This window comes from Loxodonta africana, chromosome 13 (assembly GCF_030014295.1).
Source record: "Loxodonta africana isolate mLoxAfr1 chromosome 13, mLoxAfr1.hap2, whole genome shotgun sequence".
In the NCBI taxonomy this organism is placed as follows: Eukaryota; Metazoa; Chordata; class Mammalia; order Proboscidea; family Elephantidae; genus Loxodonta; species Loxodonta africana.
The window spans coordinates 28437689-28462543 of NC_087354.1; the positions used below are offsets into that span (position 1 = coordinate 28437689).

Consider the following 24855-nt stretch of genomic DNA (forward strand, 5'->3'; position numbering starts at 1 on the left):
GAAGACCAGCATCTTCACCCTCCTGGCCATCACCCAGACCACCACTACACACAGCCCTGACAATTAGCTTCTCAAATCATTATTATAGCTGCAAAAATCCTACTCCATTGACAAACTGCTCTATTTCCAAATCCTGCTCTCATGACAATTCTTTCAGGGTTTACCAGATAGCCAGATCTGACGGCCTAGAACCATGAGCACGTGTCTAGACACCTTTGGGGTGAAGTCCAAGAGCAAAAGGGCTGTACATGTCCCACGGTGAGCAGGAGCCACTGTGCCATAAGCAGGCTCTCCAGCAACCCAAACCCACAACTCCTCCTAAGCCCAACTCAACTGATGCCTCCTCCATGAAGTCTTCCCAGCCATGGAAGCCCATCTTGGGTCAGCCATCATACTCGGAGTCTGCCATGGCTTCTCTGTTGCCTTGTATTGGAAGACACAGGAGACTCCCAACCAGTCGTGAGTATCCCAAGGATGTGGGGTGCATCACAAATAACTCACAACCCCTAGTGAAGAACTACCACCTATATATGCTTTACTAAAAAACATAAAAACTGGAGCAGGTTCAAAACTAACCCTGTAACAACATCGCTCTCTGTCATTTGAGTTGTAAGACCATTTCTTAAAATAAGAGAAAGGAGGAGCTTGACAGTTAAGGCACTGAGAGTTATTATACACCCAGGGAAGCCCATCTGTCCTACACGCTGGCTACAGCCAGTCACTCTTGGCTTGCCTTTTTTGTTTTTAACCACCACTAAAGTTTATTTCTCTCTCACACTATGTCCACAGAGGGTCAACTATGGCTCTGCTCACCCCTGTCATCTTTCCAGCGAGACTCAGGCTAACAGAACGGTCTCCGTCTGGAGCATTAATGGTCTTGGGGCCAAGGGAAGAGAGATGTGGTGGGCCATACACCAGCTCTAGAAGCTTCTGCTAAGAAGTGACACAGGTCCCTTCTTTTCAGTTTCTCTATATTAAAATATATAAATAGATTTATATATTTCATATAATTATATACTGAAAGACAATATATATGATAGATAAAATTACTATGAATAAATAAGGAATCTAAATAAATACAGAAAACATATTTTTCAGTTTTACGGAGATATAATTCATATACTATGCAATTCGCTCATTTAAAGTGTATAGTTCAAGGGTTTCTCGTATACTCACAGAGTTGTGCAAACAGGACCGCAGTCAATTTTGGAACATGCCCTTCACCCAACAAAGAAATCCCATACTTAGTAGATTCCTGGTTTACCTTAATCACAGTGGAGATTATAAATTATGAAGGCGGGCTTTCATGTCCAGGAGAACGTAGCACAATATGCATGGCATTCATTATATCTGGGGTATTTTGTAAAGGACTGAGGCCTGCTGGGTGTGAACCACCCATCTCAGCCACTGTACTGCTCTCTCCGGGACTGCCTCAGAAAGCATTTTAACCCAGGGTCCAAGGGAAGCCTGTAAACCCCTGAAATTAGATGAGAAATGTTGTGTGTATGTGTTTGGGGCTTTCCTTAGGATGTCCATACCAAAAGATTTACATATATTTTATAGAAACCACTGTCCTTCTGGCTTTGTCAAGGCTCATTGTCCCAAAGAGACAGGAAGCTTTTGGGGATAGAAACCCTGTCTTATACATTGATAAGTTCCCTGCAACACACAACACTTTGGGGAAATGCAGAAGACTCTTAATTCTACACGTTAATTCAGCCACGTGCTCAGAGGGTGACTGGCACACTGTCACCCGAAGAATAACAATAACAGCTAATGCTTATGTATGCCTATTCCCAAGAAAGGTGATCCAACTGAATGCAGAAATTACCAAACAATATCGTTAATATCACACGCAAGCAAAATTTTGCTGAAGATCATTCAAAAACGGCTGCAGCAGTATATCGACAGGGAACTGCCAGAAATTCAGGCTGGTTTCAGAAGCAGACATGGAGCCAGGGATATCATAGCTGATGTCAGACGGATCCTGGCTGAAAGCAGAGAATACCAGAAGGATGTTTACCCGTGTTTTATTGACTACGCAAAGGCAACTGTAGGGATCACAGCAGATTATGCATAACAACGCGAAGAATGGGAATTCTAGAACACTTAACTTGTGTTCACGAGGAGCCTGTACACAGATCAAGAGGAAGCAGTCAAACAGAGTAAGGGGGTACTGCGTGGTTTAAAGTCAGGAAAGGTGTGCATCAGGGTTGTATCCTTTCACCATACTCACTCAATTTGTATGCTGAGCAAGTGATTTGAGAAGCTGGACCATATGAAGAAGAACGGGGCATCAGGATTGAAGGAAGACTCATTAACAAGCTGTGTTACTCAGATGACACGACCTTGCTTGCTGAAAGTGAAGATCAAAGTATGGATTACACCTCAACATGTTGTTGCTGTTGTTGTTAGGTGCCGTCGAGTCGGTTCCGACTTATAGCGGCCCTGTGCACAACAGAATGAAACTCTGCGCGCTCCTGAGCCACCCTTACAATCGTTATGCTTGAGCTCATCATTGCAGCCACTGTGTCAATCCACCTCGTTTAGGGTCTTCCTCTTTTCCACTGACCCTGTGCTCTGCCAAGCATGATGTCCTTCTCCAGGGACTGATCCCTCCTGACAACATGTCCAAAGTATGTAAGAGGCAGTCTCGCCACCCTTGCTGCTAAGGAGCATTCTGGTTGTACTTATTCTAAGACAGATTTGTTCATTCTTTTGGCGGTCCGTGGTATATATTCAACATTCTTCACCAACACCATAATTCAAAGGCTTCAATTCTTTGGTCTTCCTTATTCAATGTCCAACTTTCACATGCATATGATGCAATCGAAAATACCATGGCTTGAGTCTGGCACACCTTAGTCTTCAAGGTGACATCTTTGCTTTTCAACACTTTAAAGAGGTCCTTTGCAGAAGATTTACCCAATGCAATGCATCTTTTGATTTCTTGACTGCTGCTTCCATGGCTGTTGATTGTGGAGCCAAGTAAAACGAAATCCTTGACAACTTCCATCTTTTCTCCGTTTATCATGATGTTGCCTATTGGTCCAGTTTTGAGGATTTTTGTTTTCTTTATGTTGAGGTGCAAACCATAATGAATGCTGTGGTCTTTGATCTTCATTAGTAAGTGCTTCAAGTCCTTTTCACTTTCAGCAAGCAAAGTTGTGTCATCTGCATGACAAAGGTTGTTAATGAGTCTTCCTCCAATCCTGATGCCCCGTTCTTCTTCATATAGTTCAGCTTCTCAGATTATTTGCTCAGCATACAGATTGAATAGATATGATGGAAGAATACAACCCCGACACACACCTTTCCTGACTTTAAACCAATCAGTATCCCCTTGTTCTGTCCGAACAGCTGCCTCTTGATCTATGTAAAGGTTCCTCATGAGCACAATCAAGTGTTCTGGAATTCCCATTTTTCACAATGTCATCCATAATTTGTTATGATCCACACAGTCGAATGCCTTTGCATAGTCAATAAAACACAGGTAAACATCCTTCTGGTATTCTCTTTCAGCCAGGATCCATCTGACATTAGCAATGATATCCCTGGTTCCACGTCCTCTTCTGAAACTGACTTGAATTTCTGGCAGTTCCCTGTCAATATACTGCTGCAGCCGTTTTTGAATGATCTTCAACATAAAGAAAACAAAAACCCTCACACCTGGACCAATAAGCGACATCATGATAAATGGGGAAAAGATTGAAGTTGTCAAGGATTTCATTTTACTTGGCTCCACAATCAACAGCCATGGAAGCAGCAGTCAAGAAATCAAAAGATTCATTGCACTGCTACAAAAGACGTCTTTAAAGTGTTGAAAAGCAAAGATGTCACCTTGAAGACTAAGGTGCACCTACCTGACCCAAGCCATGGCATTTTCAGTCACATCATACGCGTGTGAAAGCTGGACGATGAATAAGGAAGACCAAAGAGGAATTGACATCTTTGAGTTGTGGTGTTGGTGAAGAAGACTGACTATACCATGGACTGCCAAAAGAATGAACAAATCTGTCTTGGAAAAAGTACAGCCAGAATGCTCCTTAGCAGCAAGGATGGTGAGACTACATCTCACATACTTCGGACATGTTGTCAGGGGGGCTCAGTCCCTGGAGAAGGACATCATGCTTGGTAAAGGAGAAGTTAGCAGAAAAGAGGAAGACCCTCGATGAGATAGATTAACACAGTGGCTGCAACTACGGGCTCAAGCGTAACAATGACTAAGGATGATGCAGGACCGGGCGGTGTTTTGTTCTGTTGTACACAGGGTCGCTATGAGTCAGAACCGACTCGATGGCACCTAACAACAACAGCTTTGTGTTTCCAGAGCATATGCTCTTAACCACCGGTGAACATAACTGCTTTAGTGATGGGATTGAGTTAGAGGCAATACCTCAAGCACCAGGTTTGATAGGAGATTCTGAGTGCACAGAGGTTACGTGAAGGAAGCTCAAAGATGAGCTGCCATCATTGTACATTACCGCAAGGTATTTCAGGGAAATCTTGGGATGCGACTCTGTTCTGTGTACACCTGTCCACTCATACAACAGCAATGCTTTGCATATAATATTTGCTCATATGTCCTTTCCTCTACATACGAGTGTAATGGTTTCTGCCATACGGGAAGTCTGAGGAGCTCTGGTTAGAAGGGTCCAGGGAAAGCAGACAGGATGATATGGTGGGAGGAAAGTCTCCAGGGAGCACCAAGACCCAGTTTCTAGCCCTGGACCTGCTTTTACTCACTGGGGCCTTGGGCAGAATTTCTCCCCCATCTAGACATCCATCCACTCATCCATAAATGAACAAGTTAGACTGAGTTTCTCTGTGAAAACAAATAGCTACTAACCACTTGCTAGGTGACCAGCATTGTTCTAGGTGCTAGGGATTCAGCAGTGACCAGCACAGACAAAGTCCTGCTCCAAGGAAGTATACATTCTAGTGGGGGTCACAGAAAATAAACTACTAAACAAATAACTGAATGAGATACTTCCAGATTGTCGACAGTGATAAGAGCCAGGGAAACAGTTGAACCACATGTTGTTGCTGTTAAGTGCCATCGAGTCAGTTCCAACTCAAAACGACCTTATGTACAATAGAACAAAACACCGCCCAGCCTTGCACCATCCTTACAATCGTTGCTCTGCTTCAGCCCATTGCTGCAGCCACTGTGTCAATCTATCTCGTTGAGGATCTTCCTCTTTTTCACTGACCCTCTACTTTACTAAGCATGATGTCCTTCTCCAGGGTCCGTACTTCTTCCGAGACAGATTTGTTCATTCTTCTGGCAGTCCCTGGTATATTCAGTATTCTTAGCCAACACCACAATTCAAATGCATCAATTCCTCTTGAGTCTTCCTTACTTAATGTCCAGCTTACACATGCATAATGGATAAAACTACATAATGTAATAAAAAGTCACAAATTGGTGGGGAGAAAAAAGGCCACTCAGTTGAGTGGTCAGAGAAGGCCTTATTAAGGAAGTGACATTAGAGTGAATGGGGCCAGACATGCAGAGATCTGGGGACAGAGTATTTGCCTGGGTCAGATGGATCAGCAAGTACAAAAGCCCAAGGTGGGAATGAGACTGGTATGAATAAGGAATTGAAAGTAGGTTGCAGCAATGAAAGCAAAAGTAAGACTGAAGGAAATCAGTCAGAGAGGGAGATAGGAACCAAGACCATTTGAATCCTGTAGCATGGTAAGGGGCTTAGATTTTATTTTAAGTAAAACAGAAAATATCGGAGGGTTTTAAGTAATGCAGTGGCACAATTGGATCTGTGCATTTAAAATATCACTCTGGCAACTGGGATGAGAATGAAATGTAGGGGATAAAAATGGAGGCAAGAAAATCTAAGTTAGAAGGCCACTGTCATAGCCCCAGAGGAAAGGATAGTGGCTTGGTCCAAGATGGTATATACGAAGGGAGAGAGAAGTGGATAGATACAAAATAATTTATGGACTCAATGGATTGAATGGCAGAAAGGTAGGGAGGGCAGGCAAAGGAAAAAAAAAGAGTTAAGAATGACTCTTAAAGTTTTGACCTGAGCAGCCTGGTAGACAGCACCATTTACAAAAACAAGAGACAATGAGGAAGAACAGTTTGGAGTGGGGAGTTGGTATGTAATCAAGAATTCTGTTTTGGCCAAGTTAAGTATGACATGGGTCTTAGCCACCCAAGTAGAGATGTCAAGTAGACAGTCTGATATATGAGTCTAAAGCTCTGGGATGGGCGCAGGGACAGGAATATAAATTTGGAGGCCTAGCTCTAGGGCCCCTTCCAGCTTTAACTCTCTCTGATTTTGTGAAATCAGAGACCAAGGTCATTAATAACAGAAAAAAATCTATCGAGTATTTCATAAAGCACTGTCTTAAGCACTTCCTAAGCACTATCTTTTCAAGACTCAGAACAATCTTATGAAGGAGAAACTCTTACGTTCCCTTCAAAGCTCATGGAAGTTCAGTAGCTTGCCTGAAGCCATAGGGCAAGACGTGGAAGCTCTAGGATTGGGACCCAGGCCATTCTATCTCCAAACCCCATGGTCTTAACTGTTAGCTATACAGTATTCGATGGTTACATCCTCCACATAGAACAGAGGAGGAAGGGCACAGGAGGGGGATAAGTATGTAGGGACCAATCCCTTTGGGACCTGGAGAAAAATTTCAGTGCAGAGGTAAGGGACAGGCCAACAGGCAAAAGTCTACTAATATCTACACATCGTCTTATGGACTTCCTGGGGTGGTGCAAATGGGTAATGCACTCGGCTGCTAACCCAAAGGCTGGAGGTTTGAGTTCACCCAGAGGTGCCTCAGCAGAGAGGCCTGGCAATCTACTTCCAAAAAATCAGCCACTGAAAACCCTACAGAGCCCAGTTCTACTCTGACACACATGGAGTCACCAGAAGTCAACCTGACAGCCACTGGTATTACACATTGTCTTGAAACCCTGAATGAGGGGTTATATCAAGGAGAAAGAATGTTTAGGGATTTACAATACATAATAAATAAATCTTGCCATGTTTTAACCCAGTAATCTCAGGAGAAATGTACTGCTTGCTCAGCCAGGGTTCTAACAGAGGTAGGGCTGCAGCCACTTCCCCTTTTTCTACCCACCCAGCGTTGCTAATTCTCTCTCCTTGCGAACGTAAAGCGGTTGATAAATCGTGCCCAAATCAGGACACTGTGATTAGAACTGAATGCGACTCGCTGAACGCAAAAACTGAATGTCATTTTCCTCCTCTGACCTCCACTACCAGCCCCCACGTTCCCCTCCCCACCCATCACACTCCTGGACTGGGCAGCTCAGGGTTGGTTCTCCCACCTGAAGACCAAGAGCAGGTGTGCTCACAATAGAGTGAGGAATAGCTAGGCCGGGCACCCAGAACTTTTGGGGAAAGAGCAAGAAACTGAGCACAACAGTGATTGCACCACAACCAACTGTGAGGGATTAAATACGTTCTTTTGGCTTGCTAGAATCCGACATTAGATATTCTTGGAAATCAGTGAGCCATAAGCTAATGCTTAGAAATCTTGGGTGATAAAGATATTCAGGTTGCAAAGCAACTGCTGTTAGGGGATTTGACCTGAATAGGAAGAGAAACTGAACAGCTCTTTGAGAATGGATGATGCTAAATCCCTGGGGAAACAGCAGCTCTCTGATGAAACTTTAAAGGCCCTCCACCCCAAGGAAAAAGTTCTCACTGCAAAAACTAGAGAGAAAGAAAAGTGTGGGACTTCAGAGTCAGAAGGATCCAAGGTCAAATCCTAACTGTTCCACTAACTTACTCTGTGAGCTTGGGAATTATGGCTTCTGAGCTTCAATGCCTTCATCTGTGAAATGGGGCCAGAGGAGCCCTCGCTCACAGTTAGCTGGGCAGAACAACAGACATCGTATTTGGAAGAGCACAGGCCTAGCCACTGGCACATAGTATGTTCTCAATCAATCTTACCTTTCCCCTCTTCTCTCTGATATCAGCATTTTTGATGCCACTTTCTAAATGCTGTTAATAAAGTTAAATAAAAAAAATGTATCGGTGAAGAACACTGCCATTTCTGGCCCATAAGATGTAGTGGAAAGATTCCTGGAAAAAGAATCAAACCAGTTAGGAGTACTCCTGGTTCCACCAATTACAAGTCAGACCTCTCCTCTACCACTCCAAACCTGTGTCCTGGGCTGTAAAATAAGGTTACCTACCCTCACCCTGGGATGGTTATGAGAATTAAATGAGATCATGAATGAGGAAGCACTCTGAAGGCCATGAAGTGCTCTACAGATGAAAGAACCATCATTCAACTTCAGCTCATAGACAGGTGCCTTGTGGGAACTCTACTTACGAGGGCCTGTCTTTGTTACCCAGTGCTGCTGTAACAAAAATACCACAAGTGGGTTGACTTTAAGGGACAGAAATTTATTTCCTCACAGTTTAGGAGGCCAGAAAATTCAGAGCACTGGCTCTAGAGGAAGGCTCTCTCTGTTTGCTCTTGGGGAAACTCCTTGTCTCAGCTTCTGTGGCATTCTTCTCTGCCTTCCTCAGTTCCTTGGCCATCTCCACGTGGCATCAATCTTTCCGCTTTTGTGCTTGCCTGTTTTTGTACCTCATCTGTTCTTTTTATATCTCCAAAGTGATTAGGCTTAAGACACATCCTACACTGATATGGCCTCATTAACACAACAAAGAAAATCTTACTCCCAAATGGGAATTACAACCATAGGTATAGGAGTCAGAACTCCAACACTTATTTTGGGCAGACACAATTCAGTCCATCACGGGACCCCAGACTGTGGAGACCGGGTCTGGGCGTGGGCCACACCTAAGAACACAAGCTCCATCAAGGAAGAGATGAGCAGCAGTAGAGGCGTGGCGCAGAGGACTTAGGGAACAATCCAAGTTCAACTGTCCATGTTGGTCAGATGTGGCCTCGAATCAGATGGAAATAAACAAGCTGTAAGTGCATCACGTGCAACTGCTTGGGCCCTATCTGAAACTAACTGCATCAGTTAAATGGTGTGCATAGAGACTAGAGCAAGAGGGTGTAGATGGAGAGAATTTGTCAGAATTGTTTCATCAGTACCCAAGGTGGAAAGACAGCAGATATTGCAGACAGGAGTATTCCATCACCGAAGAGGTGGGCTGCCCTGGGGGACAGGAGTACAGCTTTTCTAAAATAAAGTAGTGGCCAGAATAAAACACCCACCAAGGTCACCCAGTCCCTCCACACTGATTCTATTGTTATCACCAACAATAATAACGGTAATTACTATCATTCTGAGCAACTACCATTGCTGAGCTCTATTTGCCGGGCACTGTGTTAAATGTTTTATGTGCCCCTAGTTTTTTTATTGTTTAATCTTTACTACATTCCATTCCTAGAATAGGCATTATCATTATGCCCATAGATTAGCAAATGTCTATTCTAAATACCACAGTCCCTGGTTGGTGCAAACAGTTAACGTGCTCGTCTGCTAACTGAAAGGTTGGCGGTTCAAGTGCACATAGAGCTCCTTGGAAGAAAGTCCTGGCAACCTACTTCTGAAAAATCAGCCATTGAAAACTCTACGGAGCCCAGTTCTACTCTGACACACATGGCATTGCCATGACTCAGAGTGGACTTGATGGCAACTGGTTTCACTAGATTCCAATGATCAATTTGGTTTCCCCAAATCCTTGGGATCAGAGAAGGAATGTAAGAAATGAGAATATACCAGTCTGTCAAAAAGGATTATCCTTGACGTGTACAGGTCAACATCTCATTTATCACACTCGGTAAAAGGTAAAGAAAACTGAACTAGCCAAGAAAAGATAGTAAGTCACTGATAACCCTCGGAGCAGGACCCAAGCGCCCTAATCTCCAGCCAGCCTCCTCTGGGGCAGACAGTTTGGCCTTCACACGGTTGGCTCATTTTCTGGCAACGGGAAGGATAACACTGACTAAGGCAAAAGCGGCTTCTGAGCAGAGGCAGTCCAATCAGTCAGAAGGCTTGGGCAGCTTGACATCTGTACCCCAGGCAATGATTTCACTTCCTGCTTCTTATTCTGTACTAAGGGAAAAGACAAGACTTCACAGCCACCACCCTAAAAAAAAAAGGAAAAAGTCACCAAGCCAGGGCTTGGCAATTAGTGTTGGAGTAAGTGATCATCTTGTGATTGCCCAGCTGGGGCCTGAAGACTTGTAAATGCGTTTAGAGGACAGAAATAGAAGATGTTTTCAGAGAGCAGAGAAACCTGGCCCATTTGCCAGAAGAAAATGTCCCAGAGCTGCCGGGAAATTCACTCGGTCAGGATTTGGGATGTGTCTTCATAAATGGGAAAAGTTAATACATAAAACCCCATCGTGGAAGCGAGTGCATATGCCTCGCCCTCTTGGCTCTTCACTCCATGGAGCCCTGGCTCCTCGGGAAATCCCTCTGTGCCCCTCACAGCCCCTGGTCCAGGCTCCATCCTTCTTACGCCAAGCTGAGCACTCCAACTCACCCCTAATCTGCAGCCAGGCCGAAGGTGGGAAGCATTTTCCCCATGGTGACCTGCCCTTCTCTCTCCTGACCCCCTCATAGCCAACAGCAAGCACTACCACAGGGTTGGCCAAAGAGTCTAGGAGAAAACAGGGCCCAAGGACATGAGCATGCGCTCTGGTATCATTGGGCCCTGACCCAGCCAGGCACTGGCCTCCCCTGTCACCAAAGCCTTGGACCCTTACAAAACCCGACCAGGCTCTGTCACTCCCACCACCCAGCAGACTAGATCATCCTCAAAGAGACAACGGGTCACAGCCCACTTCTGGGAAGGGGAGGTCTCTAGTGTAAACCAAAGATACGTTCTGGTACAACCCACTTCAGAGATACCCATACCTGAGGTGCACCCTTGCTCCCACTTCTGTGGCCTATAGAAACTCAGTAGGTCCCAAAGGCCTCTCGATGTCCCTGCGTGCTGCAGGTGACACAAAGCCCTGGTAGGCTCTCGGACACAGGGGATGGAGCTTCTCCCACACTGGTGCTTCCCTCCCCCAAGTATGACCCAGATCACAAGCTGGCAAGTCCATGTGCCGTATCCCGCCCACCTCTAGAGGGTCACTTTTCAGCCCATGGAGTTGAACTGTTCTGTTCTTAGTCGCCAATATTTAAAACTTGGCTGGTTTCATTGGATTTCCAGCACTTCTTTGCAAAAACAGCGGGTCTGACAACAGGAGTCCCACTTCCACATGGCAGCAGTCAGCTGGACCTGCTTACCAGCTGCCCCCTTTGGAGGGACATGCGGTCCCCAGTCTATACAGTCCACACCTGGTTCACTGTGGGCATTTGGCATTGTGATCCTTAAATGAGCTACAATGAAAAGGAGACTTCTCAGATGTCAAAATCCTCCTTCCCTGGGATATTTTAGGGTGAAACTCAAATCCCCAATAAAATAAACACCTGAAACATCTGGTCCAAAGCTCTGGCCTGGTCCCTGCTATGCCACCAGCTGCAAAGAACACCCATTAGGAGGACCCCGCCACAGAGGCTGAACAGGGCAAGGGGGTAACAGCTAAATTAGACAGCTGAAGGGAGATCTCAATCCCCTGTAGCTAACAAATCTGGACCTGAGTAGCGGCCATAGAGCTGTCTATTTCCAGAGGGAGGAAAGAAAGTTCAGCACAAAGCAAGGGTGGTCAGACTGATAAATATATAGAGAGTTCTCGCTATGTGCTTAAGGAAAAAACACAGAGGCCTGGGGGTGAGGCCAGGGCCGCCTCCACCCAAAGAAAAGCAGCTCCCCCACCTGATTCTCCATGATGCCTTCCCTGTCCCATCTCCCCACCCTCCACTTGCCGGCAGCTTCCCTTGGATGCTCTGCCTCTTAATACAGATTCTCATCCAGCCGGGCTGTCCTTCCACTACCAAATGCAGAGGACCTCAGCCAGGAAAACTCCCAAGGGACCAAAGGAGGAGTCTTGTGCACACCATTCTTCCATCTTCCTCCCAGTATGGGAGATGCTGGAGGTCACGTGGCTATGGGTAGGGACTCCTGTCGGTGTGTGTTTCCCTCATCCCATCTTCCCTGCCATTGGGGGAATGGCCTCCTCAAGGGTTGGCTCTTGCTCCCATGATGCAAGAGATCCCACCACCCTACCTGGCACCTTCAGGATCTCTGCTTTTTGGGAGTAGGCCCCATGGATGTCCAAGGTGGCTGCCATCCTAGAAGAAGAGTTGAGCCAAACAAGCTCAGCTCCTCCCCTGTGGGCATGGTGGGTTGGCATCTCCCCTGATTGCTCATCCTAGGCTTCCTTTCATGCCCAGCCCTCCCCAGGAAGAGGCAGCCCTCCCATTGAACATTACAGTCTATCATCCTAGACCAGGCATCAAGTTCATGTGTTTCTATCCCCACAATGTCTAGCCAGAGCCAATCCCTAAAAAGGCCATTCCACCAATCACACCTGGCAGGTGGGGTGAGGGTGAGGGGAGGGGAGATGGAATGAGAGAGGCAGAGACAGACAGGAATCCCCACCCAGAGCCATGTCACCTCCAGCTTGCCCTAAACAAAGCTGTGTAATCTTTCATACGTGTCTCCACTTCTCTGAGCTCTTCTCCTTTGAACCCAGAATCTATTTAGACATAACACTCAGCCTGGCCCTATTTTTTTTCCCCCTTCCTTCTATCCCCCACCCTTCCATGCACACTTATGAACCCGAAAGTAATCTCGGAAGTGTAGTATTCACACCCTATATCAGTGGAATTTCCTATCATTTACATCTGCATTAAACTGAGTATTAAAACATGAAAAGTGAACAAATGTGGAAGTTAGGAAACCTGGACTCTAAGCCCTGGTCCTCAACTTTTCCTTCTGAAAGGAATCTTAAACCAGAAAAGAGAAATCAAACCTGTTGCCGTTGAGTGGATTCCGATGCATATCAACCCTATAGGACAGAGCTGAACTGTCCCATATGGTTTCCAAGACTGTAATCTTTACAGAAGCAGACTGCCACGTCTTTCTTCCGTGGAGCAGCTGGTGGTTCCAACCACCAACCTTTCAGCTAACAGTCAAGTGCTTAATCTCTGCGTCTCCAGGGCTCCTCGAAAGGAACCTTAGAGATTATCAAATCCAAAATCCTCATTCTAAGATGCAAAATTGAAGGCCCAGAGAAGTTAAGGGACTTGCCCAAGGACACACAGTGGAAAAGCCTGGCCTAGGATTCAGGTCTCCAGCTTCACTGCCCAGGACTCAATCCCTTCCCTCCCTACCCCACCCCTGCACCCCAGGACCAGCTCTACTCACATATAGCGCAAATGGGGGTTCTTGGCAAAGGCTCTGGGCTGGATGCTCCGAAGTCCTGAGTTCTTGATGGTCCTGGACAGAGAGGAAAAGAGGGTGAGCAGGGCTCGGGCAGAGGGACAGCTTCTCCAGGCTGAGGTTGACAAGGGGCCAAGCCTTCATCTCCAGGCGTCACTGGGGGCCTGATTGGTGGGCTCCTGGTGGGGAGAATTTGGGCTCACACCCCATAGGGGCCTGGGTCGGGGCTCAGGGAGAGAGCTGGTAGGGCTGGGAAAGACCGGTGAGCAAGAAAGTAGACTCTTGGCTCAAGAATCTGGCCCAGTGGCCACAGGGCCCTTAGTGCCTTTCCCTCCTCTCCTCTTCAGATGCCCCACAGCACAACTAACAGTGCCTAAATCCAAGGAGGGAGGTGCTGGAACAGTGAGTCCTCTGTAGGGACCATCAGTCCAGTACAGGGCTAAAACACTGGCCTGACCTGAGAATCAGGGGACCTGGGCTCAGGTCCTGCCTCAAAACCCTAACTACGGGGTGTCACTTCACGCAATGCATGAGCATGGAGAGATGACCTTTGAAGTCCCTGACGTTCTCTGAGTGGGTGCCACCACTCTACCTAAAGAGAGGAAGCTCAGGGGGTAAGGGAAGGCAGCAGCCATGCAGTGACCACCGCCCAGGCTAGAAGCAGACAGGCTGGCCCCACACCCTGCCCGCAACCCAAGTGCAGGTGTCCCGCGAGATTTCTGCACTCACAGCTTTTGGAGTCCAGTGTAGAGCTCCATGTCCACGGCGCTGAGCGTGTGCAGACTGCGCCAGTTCTCTATGTGTCTGCAGGGGAGGAGAGAAGGCAAGGGTTACGGTCAGCTGCGGGGCAAGAGGTAAGGGCTGGCTTCAGAGCCAGAGAGACCTGGGTTCGAATCCTGCATCCACCAAATGTCACCAAATATCTCTGAGCCTCAGTTTCTTCATTAACGTGTTGGAATTCACACCATCTGCCTGACAGCATGTTTGTAAGAAGGAAGGGGACTCATTAACCTCCCTGGGCCTCTGTTTCTTCATTTGTAAAAGGACAGCATCGCACCAGGTCGGCAGTTTCTCCTCTGTTCATCACGAAGACCTCTTTTAGAATTTCCCCCCAAGGGACTCGTGTCTAAGGGGCTTTTTGTCTAGCAAGCACATTGCATTTATTAAGTAATGACTAATTCATCTTCTTGGATTTATTAATCAAGGATATAAATCACTGTTAAGCTGAGCTTTTCATCAACAGACACAAACCAAAGTTAACTCACCCAGTTGCTACATTCTAGCAAAGAAACGTGAAGGTTCCATTAGTATGGAAAGGCTTGTCACCGGTCTGGGTTTGGTTTCCATTAGTTTTTTTGATTTTGAAAGAAAACATCAGGGACAAATATCCCCCATGGTTCTTTTGGGAGTCCATGGGTTGAGAACCACTGGACTACGGACCGCCAAGACCCTTTCTAGTTCTAAAGGTATGAGAAGACCACTCACTACTTACCCGATACTGAACAGGTGCCATCAAATCAACCCTGACTCATGGCGACTCATGTGTATCAGGGTAGAATTGTGCTCCATAAGGTTTTCAATGGCTGATTTTTCGGAAGCAGATCTCCAGTCCTTTCTTCCGAGGCGCCTCTAGGTAGACTTGAACCTCCAATCTTTCTGTCAGCAGCTTAGCGTGTTAGCCATTTGCAGCACCCAGTGACTTAACTGCTATCCTAAGAAGCCCCAAAGGGGTCCCCACTACCCATTCCCACCAGGAGTCCCTGGGTGGCACAAATAGTTAGCCGAATGGTTGGCAGTTCGAATCCACCCAAAGGTGCCTTGGAAGGCAGGCCTGGTGATCTGCTTCTGAAAAGTTGTACCCTTGAAAATCCTATGGATCCGTTCTTTCTGCACACATGGGGTCTCAATGAGTCAGAATCGACTCCATAGCAAGAACAAGAACAACAACCCACTCCCACCAGACCAGGAAATGATTCTCTGGTACTCAAGAGGTCTACGTACCCACTTAGTAATGAGTGAGAGAGGTGACAGCTCACCCTGGGACAGAGCTACCAAGGCACATTCAGGGCCAGAAAAGCGACCACCATCTTCCCCAGATGTCTCCTCCCCAATCCCACCACATCATGGCTCTGCCATCGGCCACCAAGCCAAGTCAAGGCCAAGAAGGCAGCAGGGCCACAGCTGACAGGGCTCTGGAATCATTTCATAGCCGCACAGGGAGAGGTATGCCGACAGCCTATTCTGTCCCCCATTCCCTCAGAGTCCCTGATGAAATGCCATGGACACTGGATCTGCAGAGAACATGGAAGCAGGCGACCAGGCAGACCTGGAATTCCAACTCCCAAGTCTGCCCTGAAAGCCTCAGGGCCCAGGCAGTTTGTTCAGTCTGATCCCACCAGGGCAGGGACCCTGGCTCCAATTCAGATGAAAAGGAAGACAGTAAGGTGCAAAACTACCTGGGCCCCTGGATCCCTGCACTGTATTCCCTGAGCCACCAGTCCATGTAGACACCCAAGTTGATTGCAGCGTTCATACAGAGCACCATTCATCCCCAGAGAGCCTCATATCATACAAGGATCTGCTCCCAACAAGTGACTATAAATTCAATTTTTAAAATAAATGAAATCATTTTTCTCAGCACATACTAGAATTCCATAAGTGTGTTTTTATCACGGATTAGTTTTCAACTGCATCACTGCATTCTAAAACTTCACCCTTCTCGGCCCTGATGTCCTTATGCCCACACGTTGACCCTTCCCCCATCTGCACACACCAGGAAAGACGGCAGGAAAATGAATGAACTCCTATGTGGGAAGCAGCCTCTGGAAAACAGAATAATGGCCCTCGCTTCCTCTGTTAAGGAGCCCTAGTGGTGCAATGGTTAAGCGTTCAGTTGCTAACTGAAAGATCAGTGGTTCGAACTCACCAGCCACTCCAAGAGAGAAAGATGTGGTAATCTGCTTCCATAAATATTACAGCTGTGGAAACCCTATGGGGAAGTTCTACTCTGTCCAATAGGGTTGCTATACGATCACTATGAGTGGGAACTGACTCTACAGAAACTAGATGGCAATTTCCCTAAATTGGGGAATGGCAATTTTCTAACGACAGCGCAATAGTGTGGTTAAGAGTTAGGGTTCTAGAAAGGTCGCTAGAGCAGGGCGCTAGAGCAGGGGTCAGCACACGAGAGCCCCTGGGCCAAATCTAGCCCACCATCTGTTTTTGCACAGCTCGAGAGCTAAGAAAGGGTTTTACTATTTTTAAAAAATCAAGGATTCATATCTTGAGACACGTGAAAAGTATGTTGTTGTTGTTGGGTGCAGCCAAAGTGATTTTCGACACATAGTGACCCCGTGTGTTACAAGCAGAACTGCCCCACAGGGTTTCCTAGGATGTAATCTTTATGGAAGCAGATCACCAGGTCTTTCTCCTGTGGAGTTGCTGGGTGGGTTTAAACCACTAGCCCTTCAGTTAAAATTACACCTACTCCTCACCTGTCAACCATCTTGTTATCCGACATTTCGCATTCACGACAACAGTTAAAAATCTACTGTCTATTTTATGCATTAACACCGTGTGTCTGGCAGTAAGAAACACCAGGGTGCGAGGCAACAGTAACACTGGCTGTAATGGTTAAGATTATGTATCAGCTTGGCTGGGCCATGATTCTCAGTGGTTTGGCAGTTATGTAATGATGTAGTTATCCTCCATTTTTGTATGACACCAATTTTCGTATAACGATCTGGTCTTTGGAACCTAACCAAGTCATTAAGTGAGGAGCAGATGTATATGAAATACAAATTTCAGTGTCCATACACATTCATTTGCATATTGTCTACGACTGCTTTCAAGCTACAACCCAGAGTTGAGTAGTAGCAACAGAGACTGTACCCCAGCCTGCAAAAGCTAAAATATTTACTTTCTGACATCTTACAGAAAAAGTTTACCGACCCTTGCCCTAGAGTCAGACTGACAGCAAGCATATCCTGGCCCCATCACCTCCTCTATCTACGTGACCTAATGCAAGTTACTTCAGCTGTCTATGCCTCAGTTTCTCATCTGTTAAATGGGGACAATAAAATAAAAACATTATGAGGATGAGAATGACTTCATTAAAACTCCCTTCCAGCAGTGCAGGGCTCACAGTAACCCCAGGATACGTTAGCCATAACAATTGTTTTTCTCCTGTGCCTTACTGAGGCTGAGCAGTCTATTCTCAGACAATTTTCAAGCTAAAAATGGTATCATGGTTCCACTGGAAGTTGTCATTTCTCAGCAATCATTGATAAAAACTCTGTGTGGCAGGAGGGTGAGGGGTAGTAAACTGTCACTCATGGCCTCCAGGAAAACCATTCAAGCAGAAATTATGAACAGGCACAAGGAGTACACAAATGGCAAGTTAAAGATGGTTAAGGTGTAGCCTGACATTTGAGGATGGCATCGGCAGGATGCCTGCCAAGTGTTCCTATGACTCACTGCTTGGTACCGGACCAGGGGGATCGGTTACAGTAACTTTGCTGGCTGCTTTATGCTATGAAGGGGGCCACCTGTTTAAGTGGAAAAGCCAGGCCCTAAAAAATAATAATAATAAGATAAACTATGCGAGCAGTCTTGGTTGGCTTTTGTCAGTCCTAAACAGTGGTTACCTCTGTCTGATACGGTTCCATGTGGCTTATCCTTCTCTTTGTGCTTTTCTGTGTTGCTCAAGTTGTCTACATCAAGCATTTATTTTGTAATCTGAAAAACAATCACTATCATTTTTTTTGCAGCAAGGGCAGGTGCTGGAGCCCTGGGCAGCGCAGTCACTGGCCACCCTATACCACCCTGGTCCAGCCTCTCCCCAGCCAAGCCATCTCACAAACCCACTCTTCTGCTGCAGAAGACAAACTCAGAGTAAGGCTGGATCCCGGGTCAGCGGCTGCATGATTCTGTGCTTGTCCAAACGTGGACAGACTGCACAGAGCGGCTGGCCTCCACAGAGACCTGATGCCTTGCTCTCCATCTGTGTGTCCTCCCTTCAATCAGGAACAGTGGGTGGGAGGGGCAAGGAGAAGCCAAAGAGTAGAGCTCCAGGCTCCCATCCCTACTCTAAGTAAATTGTTATTGTTGTCATTGTTAGCTGTCATGCAGTTGGCCCCTGACTCGATTTACAATAGAATCAGACCATTGTGATCCACAGGTATGTTTTTTGCTTGTTTATTTTTTATTTTACATTTTTTATCATTGTAAAGATATAGATAACACAACATTTGCCAATTCAACATTTTTCACATGTACAATTCACTAAGACCAATTACATCAATAAGGTCGTGCAACCACCACCAAGATCCCTTGCCAAATTTTCCATCACCATAAACAGAAACTCAGTGCTTCCTAGCCAACGCTTCCCTCCCACCCCTGGCAATCACTGTTAAGCTCAGATCTCTATACATTTGCCTATTCTAGGTATTTCATATCAGTGAGATCATACAATATTTGCCCTCTTGTAATTGACTTATTCATTCAACATAAGTTCCGTCCATGTTCTGGCATGTATCAGGACTTCATTTCTCTTTATGGCAGCATCATATTCCATTGTATAAATAAACCACATTTTCTTTATCTATCCATCTGTTGATGGGCATTTGGGTTGTTTCCATAATGCTGCAATGAACATTGATGAACATGTGTCTGTTCACATCACTGCTTTCAAGTCTCTTGGGTATACACCTGGGAGTGGAATTGCTAGGCCATATGGTAAAAAAAAAAAAAAATAGCTCTATGTTTAACTTTGTGAGGACCCGCCAAACTTCACTGGCTAGATTTTCACAAGTAGACCTCTAGGCCTTGCTTCCTAGTTAGATACATCACCTCCACTTCCGTCTCAATTAGTTCTTAACTGGGGGCAATTTTGTCCCCCAGGGGCATTTGGCCAGGTGTGGAAACATTTTTGGTTGTCACAACTGGAGTGGCGGTGCTACTGGCACCTAGTGGATAAAAGGCAGAGATGCTGTCAAACATCCTACAATGCACAGGACGCCCCCCACAACAGAGCATTACACAGCCCCAAATGTCAATAGCGCTGAGGCTGAGAAACTCTGCTTTATCATATAAGGCTTCTCCTTAAGATTGCATTGGAAGAAGGGTTTCTGTGGCTTAGAACAATAACTTTACATTAAACGCTAAGGGGTCCAGGCCTCCAGGTCACTGGATCCAGGTGAGAGGAAAGATCAAAAGTCCTCACTCCTGGGACCCTCTCAAGTCAAAGGCATTACTTGAGAAGAAATGAAGGGCTCTCTGGCCCCCTGGACCATGCACCATGCCAGAACATATTCCAGAAGCAATCATGTTCTCTTCTCTCCAAGCTTGGGCTGGAATCCACTGGGTGCCCAGGGCGTTTTCCCTCCACTACCCAACTGGAAAGTTCCTCTCCTGCATTCCTAAGGTCTCCTCACTCCATGGAAATGTGATATGCCCCGCCCAGAAGTCTGCTCAGTGCTCCATCCCTCCCCTCTTGCCTCTGCCCTTCCTTGACACCACAGAATCACTCTTTGCCAAGAGCTAATGTGCAGAACTTTTCCAGAGAGACGAAGGAAATGGGACATAATCTATGACTGTGTTGATCTCCCGAGCCAGAGCTGGACTTAAGGCTGCAACTCAAAAAAATCTCAGTGAGGTCAAGGTGGACCTCCATAATCAAAGAACGCCTCCCCAGTGCCATCAGGTGGGCTTGGATGGGTCGAAGCCAGAGGACTGCCACCCAGAGTCTCTTCAGAAATATTAGAAAAACCACAATGTAGCTCTTCTCAATTATTCACAATGTTGTTGTTGTTAGGCGCCGTCAAGTCGGTTCCAACTCATAGCGAAACACTGCCCTGTCCTGCACAATCCTCACAGTCAAAGCTATGTTTCAGCCCATTGTTGCAGCCACTATGTCAATCCATGTCATCGAGGGCCTTCCTATTTTAAGCTGGCCCTCTACTTTACCAAGCATGATGCCCTTCTCCAGGGACCGGTCCCTCCTGATAACATGTCCAAAGTATGTGAGACAAAATCTCGCCGTTCTCACTTCTAAGTAGCATTCTGGCTGTACTTCTTCCAAGGCAGATTTGTTTGATCTTCTGGAAGTCCAAGTACATTCAATATTCACCAACACCATAATTCAAAGGCATCAATTCTTCTTCGGTCTTCCTTATTTATTGTCCAGCTTTTGCATGCATAAGGCATACACAAGGCGACTGAAAATACCACGGCTTGGGTCAGGCACATCTTAGTCCTCAAAGTGATATCTTTGCTTTATAACACTTTAAAAAGGCCTTTTGCAGCAGATTTTCCCAACGTAATGCGTCATTTGATTTCCTGACTGCTGCTTCCATGGGCATTCATTGTGGATCCAAGTAAAACGAAATCCTTCACATCAATATTTTCTCCTTTTATCATGATTTTGCTTATTGGTCCAGTTGTGAGGATTTTTTTTTTTTTCTTTATGTTGAGGTGTAATCCACACTGAAAGCTACAGTCATTGATCTTCATTAGTAAGTGCTTCAAGTCCTCTTCAATTTCGGCAAGCAAGGCCGTGTCATCTGAATACCACAGGTTGTTAATGAGTCTTCCTCCAATCCTGATGCCACATTCTTCTTCATATAGTCCAGCTTCTTGGACTATTTGCTCAGCATACAGACTGAGTAAGTATGGTAAAAGGATGCAACCTTGACGCACACCTTTCCTGATTTTAAACCACACAGTATCCCCTTGTTGTACTCGCTATTCACAACAGCAACACCAAATCCTGGAGCAGATGAGCCCAAACCACAGATAGCTACTTCATATCCATTTTGGAAGGAGACAGGGCATAAATTAAATATTAATTGATATATCCATAGAAAATACAAAATTCTTTTTTGCTCAAATAGATTATATTTTTATACCACATCTTTCTCTTCCTCTTACTGTTTTGCTTGGGCCAAGGTGGAAATGCATTGGCAATCTCCAAACATCTAAAAATTACATGATATGTGAAAAGGATCCACATTTTAATTATGAACTTCTCATGTATATATGTTTAAGAGTCGTTTATACCTTCAATACTTAAGTCCTATACAGATGGGGTCACCATGAGTCAGAGTTGACAACAACTGGTTACTCTCATATAGGGAAAACACTAGAACATTGAGGCTTCCAACACTAGGGTAGGTACTAAAGAGGAGATTGGGGAAAACCATGAGAAGGACAAAGCACCCCTCATCTGGTCACATGGACCCTTGGCAAGTCAAGGGCTTGGCTGGTGAGCCTGAGGAACATCCTTCCTCCCTTTAGATCTGGTGGGCCCAGTACTGCCCCATTTTCCCAACCTCTTCTCTCTCCTCTCCCTTGCTGTCTGATTGCCGTTACTTCCACTGTGACTTCTCATTGTTATTAATGAGCTGTTCTTCATAACCAAATTTTCCAGACAACTAAATTTAAATGCAAAACCTCTGCATTTCCAACTTCCTTGCTGGATGTTTCTTTTTTTCCTGAAAATGCATTACACGCTTGCCTTCTTAAGCAAAGTAGACAGGACATGACTTAACATTTTCTTGATGACCCTAGATCATCATGACAAACCTAACTAGTCTGCTGGGCTGTAACACAGTAACACCCTCAGAGGCTCTTGACGTTTGTAGAGCTTGTGCCCCTGCCCAAAATGGCCCTAGGCTGATACGATTTTTTTCATTCTAATGGCTATTACATCCATTTTTAATGGTTTTCTGGCTCCTTCTTTGCTATCAGGCTGTGGATCATCACCTCTTGAGCACTTGCTACCAAGGTCCCTCCTCCCTTCCACATGCTGTGTCCAGGCTTCTCTGCAGCCTCTTGGAGCACAGTAGGTAAGAGCTGACACTGTGGAGGCACACTGGCCTAGACAGCACTCCCAGCTCGGACACTCAGAAGCTGACTGGCTTTGAGCAAGTTGCTTACATCTCTCTGGTCCTCGGTTTGCTCACAGGGATAACAGTATCACCCACCTATCTGGTTGCTCTGAGGATGAGAATAGACAATGCCTAAATCCTTAATTCAGTGTTGATGAATAGTACTAATGCAATAAGTATTCTGTTACTTTCTGTTGGAATTGTGTGTTAAGTAAGAATAAATCTGAATAAGGGTCTAAATGAGAACTTCTATGATTCTTGTCTGCCTTCTGGACAGCTGAAGCTGCCAGATAAATGAAGTATTCCTGGATGTGCACTCATAATTCAAATTAACCTGGTAGGGTCTAAATGTATAGGAGCCCTCATGGCACAATGATTAAGCCCTTGGCTGCTAATGAAAAGGTTGGCAGTTCGAACTCATCAGCCACTCCTTGGGAGAAAAGATCTAGAGATCTGGTCCCATAAAGATTACAGCCCAGGAAACCCTACTGGGTAGTTCTGTTCTGTCCTATGAGTTGAAATCCACTTGACGCCACACAACAACAACAACCTAAGTGTATGAGAGCAGTGTTGGTTCAGTGGTAAAATTCTCGCCTTCCATGTGGGAGACCTGGGCTCGATTCCCAGTCAGTGCACCTCATGTGTGGCCACCACCTATCTCTCAGTGGAGACTTGCGTGTTGCTATGATGTTGAACAGATTCCAGCAGAGCTTCCTGACTAAAACAGACTAGGAATAAAGACCTGATAATCTACATCCAAAATTCAGCCATTGGAAACCCTATGGATCACAACTGTCCAGTCTGCAACCAATCATGGGGATGGCGCAGGACTGGGCAGCATTTCATTCTGTCATGCGTGGGATCACCATGAGTCAGAACCCAACTTGGAGGAGCTAACAACACCTAAGTGTATACCACTAATACTATGTTCAGTATATCCATTCTGGATATCAGCGGAAACTGGCATTTCTTACATGCTTTTATATATGGGTACCCCACTCTTCCAACATAGAATTCAAGAACTGAGGATAACAAGGCAGTGCACAAATGTCCCTTCCTTCCAAGTCCTTCCAAGTCCCTATCAGAACTGAGGCTCCCATCACCTCTTTACCTGAATCCTCTTGTAAGGAAGAAGCCCTACCTAAAGCCTCGGTTTGGGAGCCTGTGGAAAACAAGCCTGGAATTTCATTTCCTAACAAGTCAGCATTGGAGCGTACACATATGCATACATATACACACACACAGGAATGGGCTGTGCATTTGACTTCGAAGCCTTGTAGGGCAATGAGGAAACTGATTTGTTACCCAGGCATATTATGTCTAGTGATCCAGACAGAAGCATTAGCTTTCAATTATCTGATATGTTTAGAATTATAAACAAACCATCTGAAGCAACAGCTCCACGGAGCTCAGGCACCAAGGAGGCTGAGGAGGAGCCGCATCGGATCATGCCAGCCAAGCCACCTGGCTCTCCCTCCCTTGTCAGCTGTTCAGGTGGATGCTAGATGCCCGGGGAGCGGTACACCAGAGCCCAGTGCCTAGTGTGGGTCAGTGACCCCAGCACACCAGCACATTAGCATACCAGCTCTCCAGGCAGCTGCTCGCCAAGGACCAGGGTAAACCAGCCCCATATCTGGGGCCCCCTGGGGACTGCAGAAAGGAACATTTGGATTGTGCCATGAACAGATGGGAGACAGCAGCATCTGCAGCAGCTTCCTGATCAATTCTGAAGCTCCTGCCAGGAATCACCAGCGTTTGTGCACACACCTGTGCTCCTCAGGGGCGAGAGGCTTTGTCTCCTAAAGGAAGAAGATCAAGGGCACACCCTCTGCAACACCACTCATTAAAGGTAGTCACTCCCAGGAGCACAGTTTCATCAGAGAGTCAGACAGTTCTTTGGGGAGGTCAGGGGTCTGCTCTACCCTCAGCCTGCAGCCAGACTGCCTGACCCCTCAGCAATCGCCCTCTTTCCACTGCCAGAAGATGCACCTGGGCCCTGGCTTGGCACGGCAACCCCAGCATGCCCACACATTGTGCACCAAGTGACCACCCCCTCCATCCTGGACAAGACAATTGCCTCCTAACCGAAGATTCTATGAGAAAATCCAGACACCATGCCATGGGTCACAAGGCCCTGCCTAGGCTGCCCACTGCCTGCTCTGCGGCCTTTTCTCTTAATACATACCCATTGTTCTCTGGGCCCCAGCCACACTGGTCTGTGTTCTGTTCTTTAAACGTGCCAACCTTATGCCTAACCAGAGCCTTTGCTCTTGGGATTCCCTCTGCATGAAATAGTCTTCCCTGGCTCCTTGTCATCCCTCAGGTCTCAGAGCAAAAATCATCTTCTCAGGAAAGCTGGCCCTGACGACCCTCCCCACCCATACTGGTAGCCCACCACCTCCCCTGTCCCCTCCAGGTCTCTCTGGCACAAGTCCGTTTATGTCCTTCACAGCACTTCTAACCATCTGCAATGATTCTATTCGATGATTTGATTCGGTGTTTGTTGTCAGTGTCTCCACATGAGAACAGGAATTGTATCTGTCTTATTCACCATGATTCACCTCCAAAATCTCAAATAAGGGCACTTCCTCTAGGATAAGTCCCTATCTGGGGGAGTCATCCAGGTTGGTGCTGAGGAGCCACCCAGATGTCCCAGCTCACCACCAGAGGGTCTCCAACTTTGTACCTGAACAGCCCAGAGTCCT

At 46.2% G+C, this 24855-nt stretch overlaps 1 protein-coding gene across 6 annotated transcripts in view; it reads right to left on the reverse strand.

The window, feature by feature from the left end:
• NTRK3 (neurotrophic receptor tyrosine kinase 3) overlaps window positions 1-24855 on the reverse strand; it is a 474569-nt gene that overhangs the window by 376014 nt on the left and 73700 nt on the right. For all 6 annotated transcript variants that reach the window (XM_064267105.1, XM_003413897.4, XM_003413898.3 and 3 more), the window contains exons 2-3: window positions 13992-14066; window positions 13248-13319 (exon numbers count right to left, since the gene is read on the reverse strand). In XM_064267105.1, the coding sequence (XP_064123175.1) occupies window positions 13248-13319; window positions 13992-14066 (147 nt within the window). The remainder of the gene's footprint in view (window positions 1-13247; window positions 13320-13991; window positions 14067-24855) is intronic.